At 35.4% G+C, this 15,180-nt stretch overlaps 3 protein-coding genes across 4 annotated transcripts; all 3 read right to left on the reverse strand.

The window, feature by feature from the left end:
• Positions 1-1,115: 1,115 nt before the first annotated feature.
• LOC130085160 (C-C motif chemokine 22-like) lies at positions 1,116-1,869 on the reverse strand. Its single transcript, XM_056250760.1, has 3 exons — positions 1,715-1,869; positions 1,416-1,533; positions 1,116-1,302 (listed from the first exon to the last, which is right to left on the reverse strand). The coding sequence occupies exons 1-3, from the start codon at positions 1,776-1,778 to the stop codon at positions 1,173-1,175; spliced, it is 312 nt and encodes a 103-aa protein (XP_056106735.1). The 5' UTR covers positions 1,779-1,869; the 3' UTR covers positions 1,116-1,172.
• A 2,154-nt stretch (positions 1,870-4,023) lies between these two features.
• LOC130085394 (uncharacterized) lies at positions 4,024-9,326 on the reverse strand. The gene is made up of 7 exons (XM_056251142.1): positions 9,160-9,326; positions 8,045-8,162; positions 7,837-7,930; positions 5,580-5,653; positions 4,629-4,693; positions 4,319-4,436; positions 4,024-4,207 (listed from the first exon to the last, which is right to left on the reverse strand). The coding sequence occupies exons 1-7, from the start codon at positions 9,221-9,223 to the stop codon at positions 4,024-4,026; spliced, it is 717 nt and encodes a 238-aa protein (XP_056107117.1). The 5' UTR covers positions 9,224-9,326.
• Positions 9,327-11,235: 1,909 nt separating this feature from the next.
• LOC130085162 (C-C motif chemokine 22-like) lies at positions 11,236-13,870 on the reverse strand. 2 transcript variants are annotated; one of them, XM_056250762.1, is made up of 4 exons: positions 13,817-13,870; positions 11,869-12,051; positions 11,564-11,681; positions 11,236-11,450 (listed from the first exon to the last, which is right to left on the reverse strand). In XM_056250762.1, exons 2-4 carry the CDS (start codon positions 11,930-11,932, stop codon positions 11,354-11,356), a joined length of 279 nt encoding a protein of 92 aa, XP_056106737.1. In that variant the 5' UTR covers positions 11,933-12,051; positions 13,817-13,870; the 3' UTR covers positions 11,236-11,353. The 2 variants fall into 2 exon arrangements, with proteins under 2 accessions (XP_056106737.1, XP_056106736.1); XM_056250761.1 differs by lacking the exon at positions 13,817-13,870 and having other exon boundaries at positions 11,869-12,324.
• Positions 13,871-15,180: the final 1,310 nt, after the last annotated feature.

Consider the following 15,180-nt stretch of genomic DNA (forward strand, 5'->3'; position numbering starts at 1 on the left):
ATAAAAACACATATGCCTTACCTTTTTGTTGCAGTGCAGTTTTTATTGCAGTGGTATAATGTTTTGCCGACAGCACTACAGTCCTCATTTTTTATTGCTGCTTCCATTCTCCTGATTGCTATTATTTAATTTCTTCTTAAAAAAACATCCAGGGAAGATTGAATAGGCCTGTTCTTTTAATGTTTACTCAGTATCTGACAGCTAGGCTAATCAAAAATACGCGCGATTAAGTGATGCAATAAACTGCGGCTGCGCACACTCACTCCACACAAGTTTTTTTTATAATAATACTTTTGCATGTGTGTCTCCTCGGACCGTTGTTCTGTCTAACATTTAATCCTGGCCTGTCCCTGCTCTCTCAGCAGCATAGCAGGCTCATAATTGTAAGGCTGTCGTCCGTGGTCTGTCATACGAGTAAGTCCGAAATGTCATTGCGATCCATTATTTTCCTGTTGTTTGAATGGTTTGAATCGACCGCTCTCCCGCCCGTTACGTCACGCCCGTCACGCCCATTTTCAGATGCGGAAGTAAAATTCTCTCACAAAAACGACTCCAGAAGCCAATGTAACGTATTTATAAGTATATTTTAAAGAAAATCTAATTACTACATTGTTTTCCTATACATTTACTCGTTGGGTCCTCTAACCTGCAATATGCCCTTTAAGTCCGCCACGCAGATCGCGCTTTTTGAAACTGAAAAACTCTTTGCATCAGTCTATTAAACCAGGAACAGAGCTGTGATAAATGTGAGGTTATTTTTTTGGAGTGTGTTGTGTATGCACAGCATGTCTTGTGTTGTAATTGTTTTATACTGAATATTTACGTATATTGTGGATGCAAAATTAATTTCCGTGAAAACTAACAATAAAGTTGTATTCATTGAATGAAATATTTATATTATTTTCTAGATTTTTAAAATATTTTTTACTAGATTTGTTTTGTATTACCCATCTACTTTTACTACTGACTTTTAAATAAAAATAAAATAAGTTTAAATACCATTCAGATAAAAAGACAGTATTAAAAAAATCACAACGTCATATTTATAATAATTTATATTTTATTAAAAAGCTCCAATCAATTATTTTAAAAATATTTTCATATCCAACAGAAATAGCGGTCAAAAATACAATATAAAATGCAAAGTTCAAGTAGAAACAGTGTAGCTTGTTTCAGACGGTTGGGCTCTGAGTCTTTGCTGTAGTAGCTGATGTTGTTCTCTTGTCCACTTTATCAGCATGGCCGTTCACCCAGGTGGTCTCTGGATCTATACAGAACTCTTTACCTGCAAATGTCTGAAACCTGAGGGGGAAAGGACAAAACAAGGTTTAGATCAGAGTGTTTCTTTAATGGAGTGTCTCATTCAGATTGACTTTGCAGTTTGAAAATGAAATAATGTCTAAGATGACACTCACACAATGGCTGGTCTGGCACAGGAGCTGCTGGTCCAGTAGTAAGACTTCACCAGTCTCACAGGAATCTTCACATTACTGAACTCCATACAGCAGTTTGCCACATTAGCTGCGAGGGGAGCTGAAATATGGAGACAAATAGGGCTATCACAAATCTATGCATTTCCATGCAAAAAAATAAGACAAAAGTTTTCAATTAGATAAATCGATATTTTCAAATCACCAAATGCAACCTATACACCTGACAAAAATAATCTGAAAACAATTAATTTGATCTTAATTGACATTCAAAGAGTCCTCACCGCTTGAAGTCATCGGCACAGAGCAGAAGAGAACCAGGACCAGCAGAAACACCAGGCTTCTCATTCTTCAAGATGTTTGTTCACAACGACAGAAAGAGTCTTGTAGAGCTGGAAGATCTCAGAGCAGATGTGTCCAGAATAACACCTGAGCTCCTTCTTATATACATAGCAGGAGAGGAATTCTTCATAAAGACATTCATGTAAATCCATTTCTGAGTAACAATATTGTCAGATGCGAGTTGATTTTAGCTCTTCCTTTCCTTCATCCTTTTTCTGCTTTGTCGCTCATGCAAGAAAGTGAAAGGTACTTTTCTTTCAGATTCACTGAAAACGTGTTTCAGGAAAACAACACGGCTTCCTCTTTTCAAGTCTTCTGTGCTCAGTATGGTCCTTTATGCTCTCCTTTTTTTGACAGCACTAATCTATTTGTTAATCAATGTCCTGTTAGCAGCTTGTCAAACAAAAAAATTAGCTCAATTCTTAATAGAGCTCAGACTTCTTTACCTGCTTGTGTAAGCTTTTGGAGTAACAAATGTAATGATATAATATTTGAAGATGTTGAAGTCTCTATTAAAATTGTTCAAAATTGCTACCAAGTTATATAAACGTGCTAACTTTAATAATAGTATTTCCCTCATGTTCTCCATTTGTCATTACTTTGAAGAGACAATTCATCATTTGTTTTGGGACTGTGTGTATTGCAAAGTATTTTGGGTTGACTTTTCAAATTTTGTTAAAAGGTTTTTTTGTGTGACTCTGAAATTAGACCCTTCTCATTGTAAATTTGTAATTAATTTACTACTTTTTCTTGTCAAATGTTATATTCACAAATGTACATTTTCAAAGAAAAATCCTTCTCTTTTATTTTTACGAAAGGGTTTAATATGCATCTAAACTCCTTGAGTTACTTTAAAAACTCAACTGCATGTAAGTGTTACGAAAGCAGACTCAAGAGATGGAACTGAATGCAAACAGGACGTTTATTGTCTTAGTCTCTAGTCTTCTAACAGGGATGGTGGTGAGAGATGAGACTGGGAGAATCAAGGTGAGTAATATCAGGGTCCTCTTCCAATGACAGAGACCAGACAGTGAACATTGGTAAAGTGAGACCTTAAGTAGTTGGAGTGATGATTGTGATGATGAGGTGCAGGTGTGTGTGATCAGGAATGACGTGCAAGTGGGAACAGAGGAAAGTGATTGGAAATGTAGTGCAGGATCCAGTAAGACTATGTTATTGTAAAACATTTAAGTTAGTTTAATATTCATTTTTTTTGTAACCCTCTTTATTGTCTATTATTGTTCATTACTGTATTGTCTTGTTTTGTATTGTTGCATAATAAAAAGGATGTGAGCATCGCGCAAAAGCAAATAGAACCCATTATAATCACTGAGGCTCTCAACACTGGATACAGTATACACAGATGCACGTTCAATTTCTGATTTTTTTTAAAAAACATTTACTGTAAATGATAAATCTTCAGTATCGTGATGATAAATGATTTGTATGTTGTGAGGTATTGCTATGTCACTGTTATCTAGAAGCAGCTTGCTGATAAGAATGCAGTATAGGCGCAGTATACAGTTAGTTTTATATATTTACGAGGCCAAGTTTCACAGAGAGCGTCTGGTATCTTTTCAGTCTAAATTACTTGAGACCTACTAGTGCAGACAGTAGACTGTGGATGAAGACAGACGTATCTTTCAGTGTACCAACTCAAAGAAAGACAGTAGTTTTATAGTTTGTCTGTAAACCTAAATCTAAATAGTTTAACCAAATTTGCATTTGTGCAAAGATCATTGGCTAAACTCTGGAAGAGTCTTTTCAGATAGATCAACACAAGTATGATCAGACTGGCCCGTAGTGCTTCTTCTGATCCCTCACGTCTTAAAGAGATCAACTAATCGACTTCTAACATCCAATCTTTATTTTTATTTATTTTTTTAGTATGTTGTGTGTATGAAAAGAATGATTTGTGCTGTAAATGTTATCAACTGAATATATATATATATATATATATATATATATATATATATATATATATATATATATATATATATATATATATATAATGTAACCTATATTACTACACTAGACTTTTTTTGTACTACCCATCTACTTTTACTTTTGACCTTTACTTTTTACTTTTACTTTTACCTTTAAATAAAAATTAAATAAGTTGAAATGATTGCATTAAAAACATCACATAATAATTTATATTTTATTAAAACATAATTTTCATATACACATCAAAAATAGTCAGATATACAATATAAAATGCAAAGTTCAAGTAGAAACAGTGTAGCTTGTTTTAGACGGTTGGGCTCTGAGTCTTTGCTGTAGTAGCAGTTGATGCTAGAGAAGATGTTTTTGCAGCAGCAGTTGTTGGTGTTGTTGGTGTTGTTATTGGGTGTTGTTGTACTTTATCAACATGGCCGTTCACCCAGGTGGTCTCTGGATCTACACAGATCTCTTTACCTTTAAATGTCTGAAACCTGAGGGAGAAAAGGACAAAACAAGATTTAGATCAAAGTTTTTTAATGGAGTGTGTCATTCAGATTGACTTTGCAGTTTGAAAATGAAATAATGTCTAAGATGACACCCACACAATGGCTGGTCTGGCACAGGAGCTGCTGATCCAGTAGTAAGACTTCACCTGTCTCACAGGAATCTTCACATTACTGAACTCCATACAGCACTTTGCCACATTTAATGCTAGGGGAGCTGAAATATGAAGACAAATAGGGCTATCACAAATATGCACAAAAAAAAAAAAAGTTTTCAATTACACTTGTTACTGACTTATTACAAAGTTGCTATATTTTTAAATCACCTAATGCAACAAATCAAACTAACCTGACATAAATCATCTGAAACAATTAATTTTATCTTAATTGACATTCAAAGAGTCCTCACCGCTTGAAGTCATCGGCACACAGCAGAAGAGAACCAGGACCAGCAGAAACACCAGGCTTCTCATTCTTCAAGATGTTTGTTCACAACGACAGAAAGAGTCTTGTAGAGCTGGAAGATCTCAGAGCAGATGTGTCCAGAATAACGCCTGAGCTCCTTCTTATATACATGGCAGGAGAGGAATTCTTCATAAAGACATTCATGTAAATCCATTTCTGAGTAACAATATTGTCAGATGCGAGTTGATTTTAGCTCTTCCTTTCCTTCATCCTTTTTCTGCTTTGTCTTTCATGTAAGAATTTGGAAGGTACTTTTCTTTCAGATTCACTGAAAACATGTTTCAGGAAAACAACACGGCTTCCTCTTTTCAATTCTGCTGTGATCAGCATTAAATGGGCCATGACATGAGAAATTCAATTTGCCTTGATCTTTTCACATTTAAGAGGTCTTTGTACCATACAAAAAAATCCTGCAAGTTTCAGAGCTTAGAACGTCCTCCTCAGTATAAAAAAAGCTTTTATTTAATCAAGCTCCATGTGGGATCTGTGACATCACACAGCGTCTCTGTACAGACTTCAGAAGGATCCCAGTGTCGGAAACAAGTGGATGGTTCTGGATGAAGTATTATATGTTTGTTTGGAGCATTTTGTTTTGTAAACGAGGCACAGAAAGTTCGCAAGAACATTTTGTTGAGATGTGAAGCAGCAACTGTACTGGATCTGACAGCAACTACATCAAATTATTTTACAATGCTTTGTAAATGACGGTCTTTCTGCATATATTTGTTTTGTGCAAAAAACTTTATTGACATTATAAGTGAACCTAATGTAATATATATATAAAAAAATCCATGTCATTACCCCTTTACGCATACTAAATCTGAAGAGTTTATGATCAAATCTGAATTTTGCTATCACCAAGTATTAGATGTTAAACCTTGACCACCGTACTTACAAAGTAACCCCAAATACCCTGAATATCTGGATCAGGTGTTTGATTAAAGCTACGAAATGGTTAAACTTCATAGTCTAATAGAGAAGCAACAGTTAAACTGCTTCACAGAACTGAAATATGCAAATGTAATAACAAGAAAAGGGTAGTTTTTCTTTTATTCACATTTAGAAAAGTAGGTGTAGTTTACCTCTGAGTTAAACATTCACTTTAAAGGGGTCATATAATGCCATTTTTGTACAAGCTAATATGATTCTTTAGGGTCTAAATTAAAAGTTTGTAATATACTTTAATTAAAAATTCTCATTAGTATTGTAAGAAAACACTTATTTTACCTGGTCAAAAACAGCTCTGTTTTCAGCACGCCGTTTCAGTGCATATGACTTTAAATGATCATGAGCTGCGCTCACTCCGCCCCTCTGTTCTGTGCATACACCGTTTGTAAAACAATAACCATAACGCGCGTTGTTCAGTATAAACGTGGAATTATGAATTATATTGAGAACGTCATACATAGAAAACATGCCGTAATGTCCTGAGTGTAAACCTTAGACGCATTCATTGTGAAGCGTGCAGCTAGCGATTTGCAAAGATTAATATATTAATATAAAGTTTAATAAAACGTTTCACTCACTTCCGTTCTTCTGGAGGTTCAGCAGGAACACGAATATCTGGGACCGATCCTTTTTAGCAAAGCTTCTTAGCAAATCCAGCTTTACTGACCCTCGTTTATAAAGCAGTCTGGTGTGTGAAATGATATGAAGCATTGACGTTGCTCGTGTGGAATATTCCCTTCGAAAACAAAACTCAGCCACTGCTCTTCAGCGGTTCGGATTCAGGAACATTAAAATGACTGTGTTCGTTATTACACCCAAGAACAGAACACCACAATCGCTTAGACGCCATTCTGCTCATAGACAGTGCTCCGGCACATCAACAATGACCGCGCCGGTCCGGTCCGCGCCGCGCAGACTTGATTGACAGCTACCTCATGTGCGAGGGCGGGTCTGTGTTGAAACGCTCCCGTCAATCAACAATCGTGGGAGGGGCGTCCGTTTTATTGACGTCACAAAAACGAACGGCTCGATTTGAGGCAGGGGAAAACATATAAGGAGATTAAAACAAAACCACTGGATGGATTTTTATCATTATATGATGTTTGTGTACAGGCACTGCCAACACACATTTCAGTACAATCAACTTGTAAAAGTGCATGTACCATTATATGACCCCTTTAAAATGTTATTTTTATTCAGACTAAAACATTCATTAATCCTTTTCCAACTAAAAAAAGAAAGGAGGAGGGTCTCTGGAAATGTCTGAAGATCCACCCAGAGATCTACAGGATCAAACGTCTATTTGATGTGCATGTTTACATCTGAAAGACGTATTTGCTTATCTGAATATACATCTCAAGGATGATTCCTGTCAGATGATAAATAGACATTTAGAAAATGTCTTTAAGATGTTTATGATTTAGAATGTAAAACTGACATCGTAAAGACGTTTCTCAGATGTTTGTACACAGCAGAGGTTTTCCAGATGAAGCGCTCTGTAACAGACATCTTGCAGAAGAATGTGTGCTAGAAGATTCCTGTACAATTTCTTTCTTTCCTGATTTTTGTTTTAGGATGCAATTATAGCAAACAGTTCATAACAAATTGTAATCTTACACATACAGATTTTGGTTTCAGCAACAGTTGACAATGTTTTTAATGTGGTTTTATTATTATTTATAATATTTTAAGAAATCGTTCTCACTGAAAGCCTATCAGACTAAAAACTTCCACCACAAATTGGAAGTAAAAGACTGCAGGACAGTACCTGGAAGGACACAGTATAGGCTATCTAATGTAGATATTTCATTTAGTTAATTCTGTTAATATCAAGTATATTGTATTTTAGTACTTACAAGGGAAATGTGTGGTTTGAACATTTGTTTTTTGTGAATAATTTTTGTGAACAATTGTCAGTTGACAATTCATGTTATCCTGAATAAGAAACTTAATACATATACTTTGTTTCTTGACATCTATATAGATCATCCACCAGATATACAATTTAAATAAAAACTTTAATTTAAAAATGTGTGCAATAATGGATAAACAATACTGCATGACGCTAGAAATTATCATTTATATTTTATTAAAACAATGATCCAATCACATAAATTATTCTGTAAATAAAATAGTTTTATATACACATCAGCAAAAATACAATATGAAATGCTCAGTTCACAGAAACAGTGTAACTTGTTTTAGACTGTTGTTCTCTTGTCCACTTTATCAACATGGCCGTTCACCCAGGTGGTCTCTGGATCTACACAGATCTCTTTACCTTTAAATGTCTGAAACCTGAGGGAGAAAAGGACAAAACACGATTTAGATCAGAGTATTTCTTTAATGGAGTGTGTCATTCAGATTGACTTTGCAGTTTGAAAATGAAATAATGTCTAAGATGACACTCACACAATGGCTGGTCTGGCACAGGAGCTGCTGGTCCAGTAGTAAGACTTCACCAGTCTCACAGGAATCTTCACATTACTGAACTCCATACAGCACTTTGCCACATTAGCTGCGAGGGGAGCTGAAATATGGAAACAAATGGGCTATCACAAATCTATGCATTCCCATGCAAAAAAATAAGACAAAGGGTTTCAATTAGATAAATCGATATTTTTAAATCACTTAAAGGGATACTCCACTTTTTTTGGAAATAGGCTCAATTTACAACTCCCCCAGAGTTAAACTGTTGAGTTTTACCGTTTTTGAATCCATTCAGCCGATCTCCGGTTCTGACGGTACCACTTTTAGCATAGCTTAGCATACATCATTGAAGTGGACAAGACCATTAGCATTTCTCATTAAAAAATGACCAAAGTGTTTCGATATTTTTCCTATTTCAAACTTGACTCTTCTGTAGTTACATCGTGCACTAAGACCGACGGAAAATGTAAAGTTGCGATTTTCTAGGCTGATATGGCTAGGAACTATACTCTCATTCCTGCGTAATAATCAAGAAACTTCACTGCCGTACCATGAGAGCAGCAGGCGTAATGATATGACGCAGCGCCTGAAAATAGTTCCGTTGTGTTGACGGAAGGTGGCCTATTTTCAGGCGCTGCGTCATATCATTGCGCCTGCTGCTCTCATGGTACGGCAGTGAAGTTTCTTGATTATTACGCAGGAATGAGAGTATAGTTCCTAGCCATATCAGCCTAGAAAATCGCAACTTTACATTTTCCGTCGGTCTTAGTGCACGATGTAACTACAGAAGAGTCAAGTTTGAAATAGGAAAAATATCGAAACACTTTGGTCATTTTTTAATGAGAAATGCTAATGGTCTTGTCCACTTCAATGACGTATGCTAAGCTATGCTAAAAGTGGTACCGCCAGAACCGGAGATCGGCTGAATGGATTCAAAAACGGTAAAACTCAACAGTTTAACTCTGGGGGAGTTGTAAAATAAGCCTATTTCCAAAAAAAGTGGAGTATCCCTTTAATGCGACGAATGAAACTAAACCAGACAAAAATAATCTGAAAACAATTAATTTGATCTTAATTGACATTCAAAGAGTCCTCACCGCTTGAAGTCATCGGCACAGAGCAGAAGAGAACCAGGACCAGCAGAAACACCAGGCTTCTCATTCTTCAAGATGTTTGTTCACAACGACAGAAAGAGTCTTGTAGAGCTGGAAGATCTCAGAGCAGATGTGTCCAGAATAACACCTGAGCTCCTTCTTATATACATAGCAGGAGAGGAATTCTTCATAAAGACATTCATGTAAATCCATTTCTGAGTAACAATATTGTCAGATGCGAGTTGTTTTTAGTTCTTCCTTTCCTTCATCCTTTTTCTGCTTTGTCGCTCATGTAAGAATTTGGAAGGTATTTTTCTTTCAGATTCACTGAAAACGTGTTTCAGGAAAGCAACACACGACTTCCTCTTTTCAGGCCTTGTGCAGCATTAAATGTAGGCTACTAAATTAAAGATTGTATGATCAAATCTGAATCTGAATGAAGGTGTTTGATTAAAGCTAAATCCACTATTGTTAAACTCACAGTTAGCACTAAACTATTGTTTAGTGACATTTCATAGTCTAATAGAGAAGCAACAGTTGAACTGCTTCACAGAACTGAAATAAGAAATGACATGAAAAGAGGAAGCTTTTCTTGTATTGACAGTATAAGAAAAAAAGGTGTGATTTTCTTCTAAAACAATAATTCACATTTTCTTACTAAAAGAAGACATTTCTGAAGATCCATCCAAGAGATCCACATGATGCTTTTAAGAATTCATAAGACAACTGGTGTTCCACAGAAACTCCGGTAACACCTTATGATAATACAGTAATAAAGTACAAATCATTAACAAACTATTAGTTTATAGTTAATTCATAGTTAATATATTCTCTACATTGTTAATGTATTAAAAGGCAATATACAAATAGTGAGTTCTTTATTCATTGTCACTCAAATTAACACAGTTTTCATTGTTTAATTAGCTCGTAATAAAGGAATTGTTAATTGATTATTAGGACTAAATAGTTCTCACTTTAGATTAGGTCACGGAAAATGTCATTAAGTGCTTTAAACCAAGCTTCATTAGATATTATTATTATTATTTCAAGGAACACTTACTGTAATACACTTAACACTAAATGCAATTAATCTAATAAAGGTTTGTTTAAAGCACTTAATTATTGGCACATTCCCACGTTCTTTCAGTGACCTAAACTGGGAACTATTTACAGTTAATAAGTTGACAAAGCATAACATTATCTAACTCTTTACAGATGAGCTAATTAAACAATAATAATTGTGTTTATTACAGTGACAATGAATGAATAACTGAATATTTGTATATGGCCTATTAATATATATTAACAGTGTAGAGACTACAGTATATTAACTATGAATTAACTATAAACATGTAGTAACCTTATATTACCCTTTCTTAGGTAAGTATACTGTAAGTGCACACACTGATAAATAAAGTTCAACCATTTTAGTATGGTTTTATTCTCTATAATATTTTGAGAAAACTTTACATAATAATGTTCTATAATCTTTCTCACTGAAAGCCTATCAGACTAAAAACTTCCACCACAAATTGGAAGTAAAAGACTGCAGAACAGTACCAGGAAGGACACAGTATATCTACTGAAGATAATTCATTTTGTTAATTCTATTAATATCAAGTATATCGTATTTTATTTACGAGAAGGGAAAAGTGTTGTTTAAACAGATTTGTTAGTCAGTTTTAGACAATTAATGTTAGCCTGACTGAGATACTTAAAGGGACAATGTGTACTTTTTTAGGTATTTTATTATCTAAAATCAATATTTTTATTCATAAATATGTCCTCAATGGTGTACAAATACCTCTGCAAATTATCTGATTTATCCTCGTAAACGAAGAATTTATTATCTTATTTGAAAAAGTGAGGCGCTGGAGAGCACAATTCGTTTGAATGCAAAATACAATTTCACCACTAGATGGGAGAAAATCCTACACAATGTCCATTTAATACAAATAATTTGTTTCTTTACATCCACCAGATATATAGACTTAAATTTAAATAAACAGTTTATTTTCAAAATGTGTGCAATAGAGGATAAAACAATTCAGCATGGGGATTAAAACTGTCATTTATATTTTATTAAAACAACTGAATCCAATCACATAAATTATTCTGTAAATAAAATAGTTTTATATACACATCAGCAGTAGACAATATGAAATGCACAGTTCACATAGAAAGAGAGTAGTTTGTTTTAGACTGTTATTCTCTTGTCCAGTTTATCAACATGGCCGTTCACCCAGGTGGTCTCTGGATCTACACAGATCTCTTTACCTTTAAATGTCTGAAACCTGAGGGGGAAAGGACAAAACACGATTTAGATCAGAGTGTTTCTTTAATGGAGTGTGTCATTCAGATTGACTTTGCAGTTTGAAAATGAAATAATGTCTAAGATGACACTCACACAATGGCTGGTCTGGCACAGGAGCTGCTGGTCCAGAAGTAAGACTTCACCAGTCTCACAGGAATCTTCACATTACTGAACTCCATACAGCAGTTTGCCACATTAGCTGCGAGGGGAGCTGAAATATGGAGACAAATAGAACTATCACAAATCTACACATGACCAGGCAAAAAATAAGACAAAAGTTTTCAATTAGTTGATATCAATATTTTTAAATCACCTAATGCAACAAATGAAACTAAACCTTCCATAAAAAATCTGAAAACAATTCATTTTTTCTTAATTAACAATCAAAGAGTCCTCACCGCTTGAAGTCATCGGCACAGAGCAGAAGAGAACCAGGACCAGCAGAAACACCAGGCTTCTCATTCTTCAAGATGTTTGTTCACAATGATGCAATGAATGAAAGAGAAGTTCTGTTGAGCTTGATGTCAGAGCTGATATTGCAGATCCTGTTCAGAAGGCCGAGCAAACAGAGGAGAATTTACCTTGAAAGAAGTGGGGAAAATGAAGAAGCAGGACACATCTGCACTGTCGCAACTCCTCAGATGGTGTTTATTTACAACATTCAGTTGGTTTCTGTTACTTCTCTAAAGCACAAATAAAACATTTAACAATCTTAATTTATCTCAGTGTCCCTTTTCCATAACAGTTCAATTTAGAATCATTAATAGGCTATAAATAAAATAATCACATTTTATCGATGATATACCTCTGTTATGAATAATTCACAAATTTGCCCTATAAGAGTGGATTTACAAAATATTTTTTTGTAAATCTTTGCCATGTCTTTGCAACAAAAAAATGGTCGCAACAAAAAAAGTGTCACACTTATATTGTTCACGATAAAAAATGACCACCATTGAAAATGAAAGGGAAACAATATGAAAAATATGAAAATACAAAACAATGCAGCTTGTTTTTAATCGTTTAATCGTTAAAATAATTAAATATGTTGGATAATTTCCATGCCTTCGTCATAGGACTAGCGGGCACAGGAATAAAAATAAAAATAAAATAATGATGGACAAGGATAAATTATTTATAATAAATACTCCGATATAAATACTATGCAATAAAAACAAACAAATGCTGTAAACGGGAGGAGATTGACAGGCTTAACCCCACCCCCTAATCCTGACCACTCCCACAATACTAAACACACTGGCGGGGTCCAGAACACGATTCTGCACAACAACCTGATTGAAAACACATAGCTACTACTGACTGACTGATTGAGTAACGAACGCACTTTGAACCATAGACAGTAAAAGAAATGGACAGAGCGATCTCATTGGAACTCAGTTGAGACAGTTGAAGCCCACTTTTAGCGATTTTTGAGCACTTCCGTTCCTGACGCGCAGACTCAGACCGACTCAAACTAAGCTTGATGACGTGAGCAACCTGTCTGACAGACGTTAATCTTCTAGTAGCTGTGCGTGAAAACTGCCAACGTTAATCTTGCAGAGACGGGGAACTTGAGCAAAGAGTTCTTTGGCGTGAGTGAGCAGGAGTAAGTATTCCGTTGCTTTTATGGACTCATTATCTATGGGCTTCTCCCTTGACGGGACGTCCCCCCGATTGCCTGCGAGCTTCTCCTCCTGTCTGTACGGTAACTTCTGTACAGCGCGACAGAGAGTCGAGTGGTTATGACGCAATCGTTAGCCTATTTTTACTAAATCTGTTTCTACGGGGCCATAGTGTAACATAGAAGGTAATGGAGCCCTTTATACATTGTCGTGTTTCTTTAGAAATAAATAATGGACAAATGGAGTCTTTAAACGCCTCAGATGTAAAGTTATTCGCTGTCAAAGTGACGCAAAAATGAATGGGAGTCAATGGAAATGCTAACGCAAGTGAAGTTCTGCTACAACATGGCGGCACCCGGCCGGCTTCAACTTCCGGTCGATGGATTACCCCCTTGCTTTGAACACTTAAGTTCACTAAATCACGGTCACAGTTTCTGTTTTAATAATCATTCAACCCTTACATAATTTTAGCATGAACAAATACAGGCTACATTAGGCTATGTCACCAGAATTCGCTATAATAGGCTACTATTCAATGTCGCTGAAGCAAGAATCACTTTTTTTATGTCATTTTAGAAAACTCGAGGCCTACCTCAAAAAAATTAACAGATATGGATCCTACAATTTCACCAACGCCACGGTTTATATTCACAATCGATTGCGATAGCCTAGTCAAAGTATTCAATTTAAAACGTGTTTTTATTCTAAAATACCCATATTTCACCTTTAAGAGGAGGAAAAATGAAGAAGCAGGAATCGTGTCCGCTCCGTCACCGCTGGTCTGATGGTATGAGGAAGCAAGCACCGATCTCCCAGCTTTTATCCGATATGAACATGCCAAAATAAACTACCCTTTGTCCACACAAAAGTCGCTACACAGTCAGCATTTCACAACATCACACTGTAGGCTATTGAGTTGTGAAAATATTGAGAAAATAATCCCGTTACTTCTGTTCAATTTACACAATTGTGTAGCCTACATATTATGTGTGCATATCACTGATGTGTTAGGCTATGTGTTATTATAAAAACGTCTGACTCTGAGCACATTATTATATACGAAAAGGCCTAGGCTACGATTGCCTGTAGCCTAGTATAGCCTACTTTTCTCCGAAATACATTCTTGTAAATCCCTTTGCTATTCGTTAACTTTGTAGAATTATTTATATTTATATTAATTATTTATATTTATATTTATAGGCTATATAATTTTTTTAGTCTTCACTGTTCCTCTAGCAGTCTACCACATCCCTTTTCTGCTTTGTCGCTCATGTGAGAAGGCGAAAATTACTTTTCTTTTAGATTAATAAAAAATGCGCTTCAGGAAATCAACACAGCTTCTTCATTTGCAGTCCTGTCATGCTGCCACCGGTCTCAAAGACCAGGCTTAAAGCTAAAATGCATGTTTGAGCCGTTTTAACTCAAAGCAACTTACACTGATAGATCTTAAAATATATCAGTGCCTTTGTTTTATCTCAAGATGCACACCACTCATGTTTTTTTCTAAGGCACATTTATAAAAGACACTTAAATTCACTAATTGAAGTAAAAGGCATGATCCTGGCTTAATTTGCATTACATTTATTCATTTTGCAGATGCGTTTATCCAAAGCGACTTAATCTAAGTCCTGTCTGTGTGAAACCGGGTCTACATGTAATAAATCAGAAGATCTTCATGATCATATCTGAATTCTTACCAAAACTCATGCTCTAAAGAACACAACCACTTGTTCTTTTTTATAGTTGCTTTTCTTACTCTAATAGAGAAGTTAGAATTATTCAGCCAGTTAAATGGCTGAAATAAAATCTACAAATGTAAAGTCAGGAAAAGTGCAGCTTTTCTTTCACTTGTTAGCTTTCACAAGATACAATTTTATTTTATGTCAAACTAAAATAATAAGTGTCTGGAGTCTGGACCTTTCTGAAGATCAACCCAGAGGGTCCTTCAGGGTCCACAAGACCTGTGTGTTCCTCTGTACATTCATTACAAATTGGAATTTTGTAACCTTACAATGACCGAACAGAAGCATTGCACACAAATGTTTGGTATGGCATTATCTAAATACTTTGCAGGCCTATATTTTTACA

Source organism: Rhinichthys klamathensis, unplaced genomic scaffold (genome assembly GCF_029890125.1).
Source record: "Rhinichthys klamathensis goyatoka isolate OS25496 unplaced genomic scaffold, OSU_Roscu_1.1 h1tg000076l_1, whole genome shotgun sequence".
NCBI lineage: Eukaryota > Metazoa > Chordata > Actinopteri > Cypriniformes > Leuciscidae > Rhinichthys > Rhinichthys klamathensis.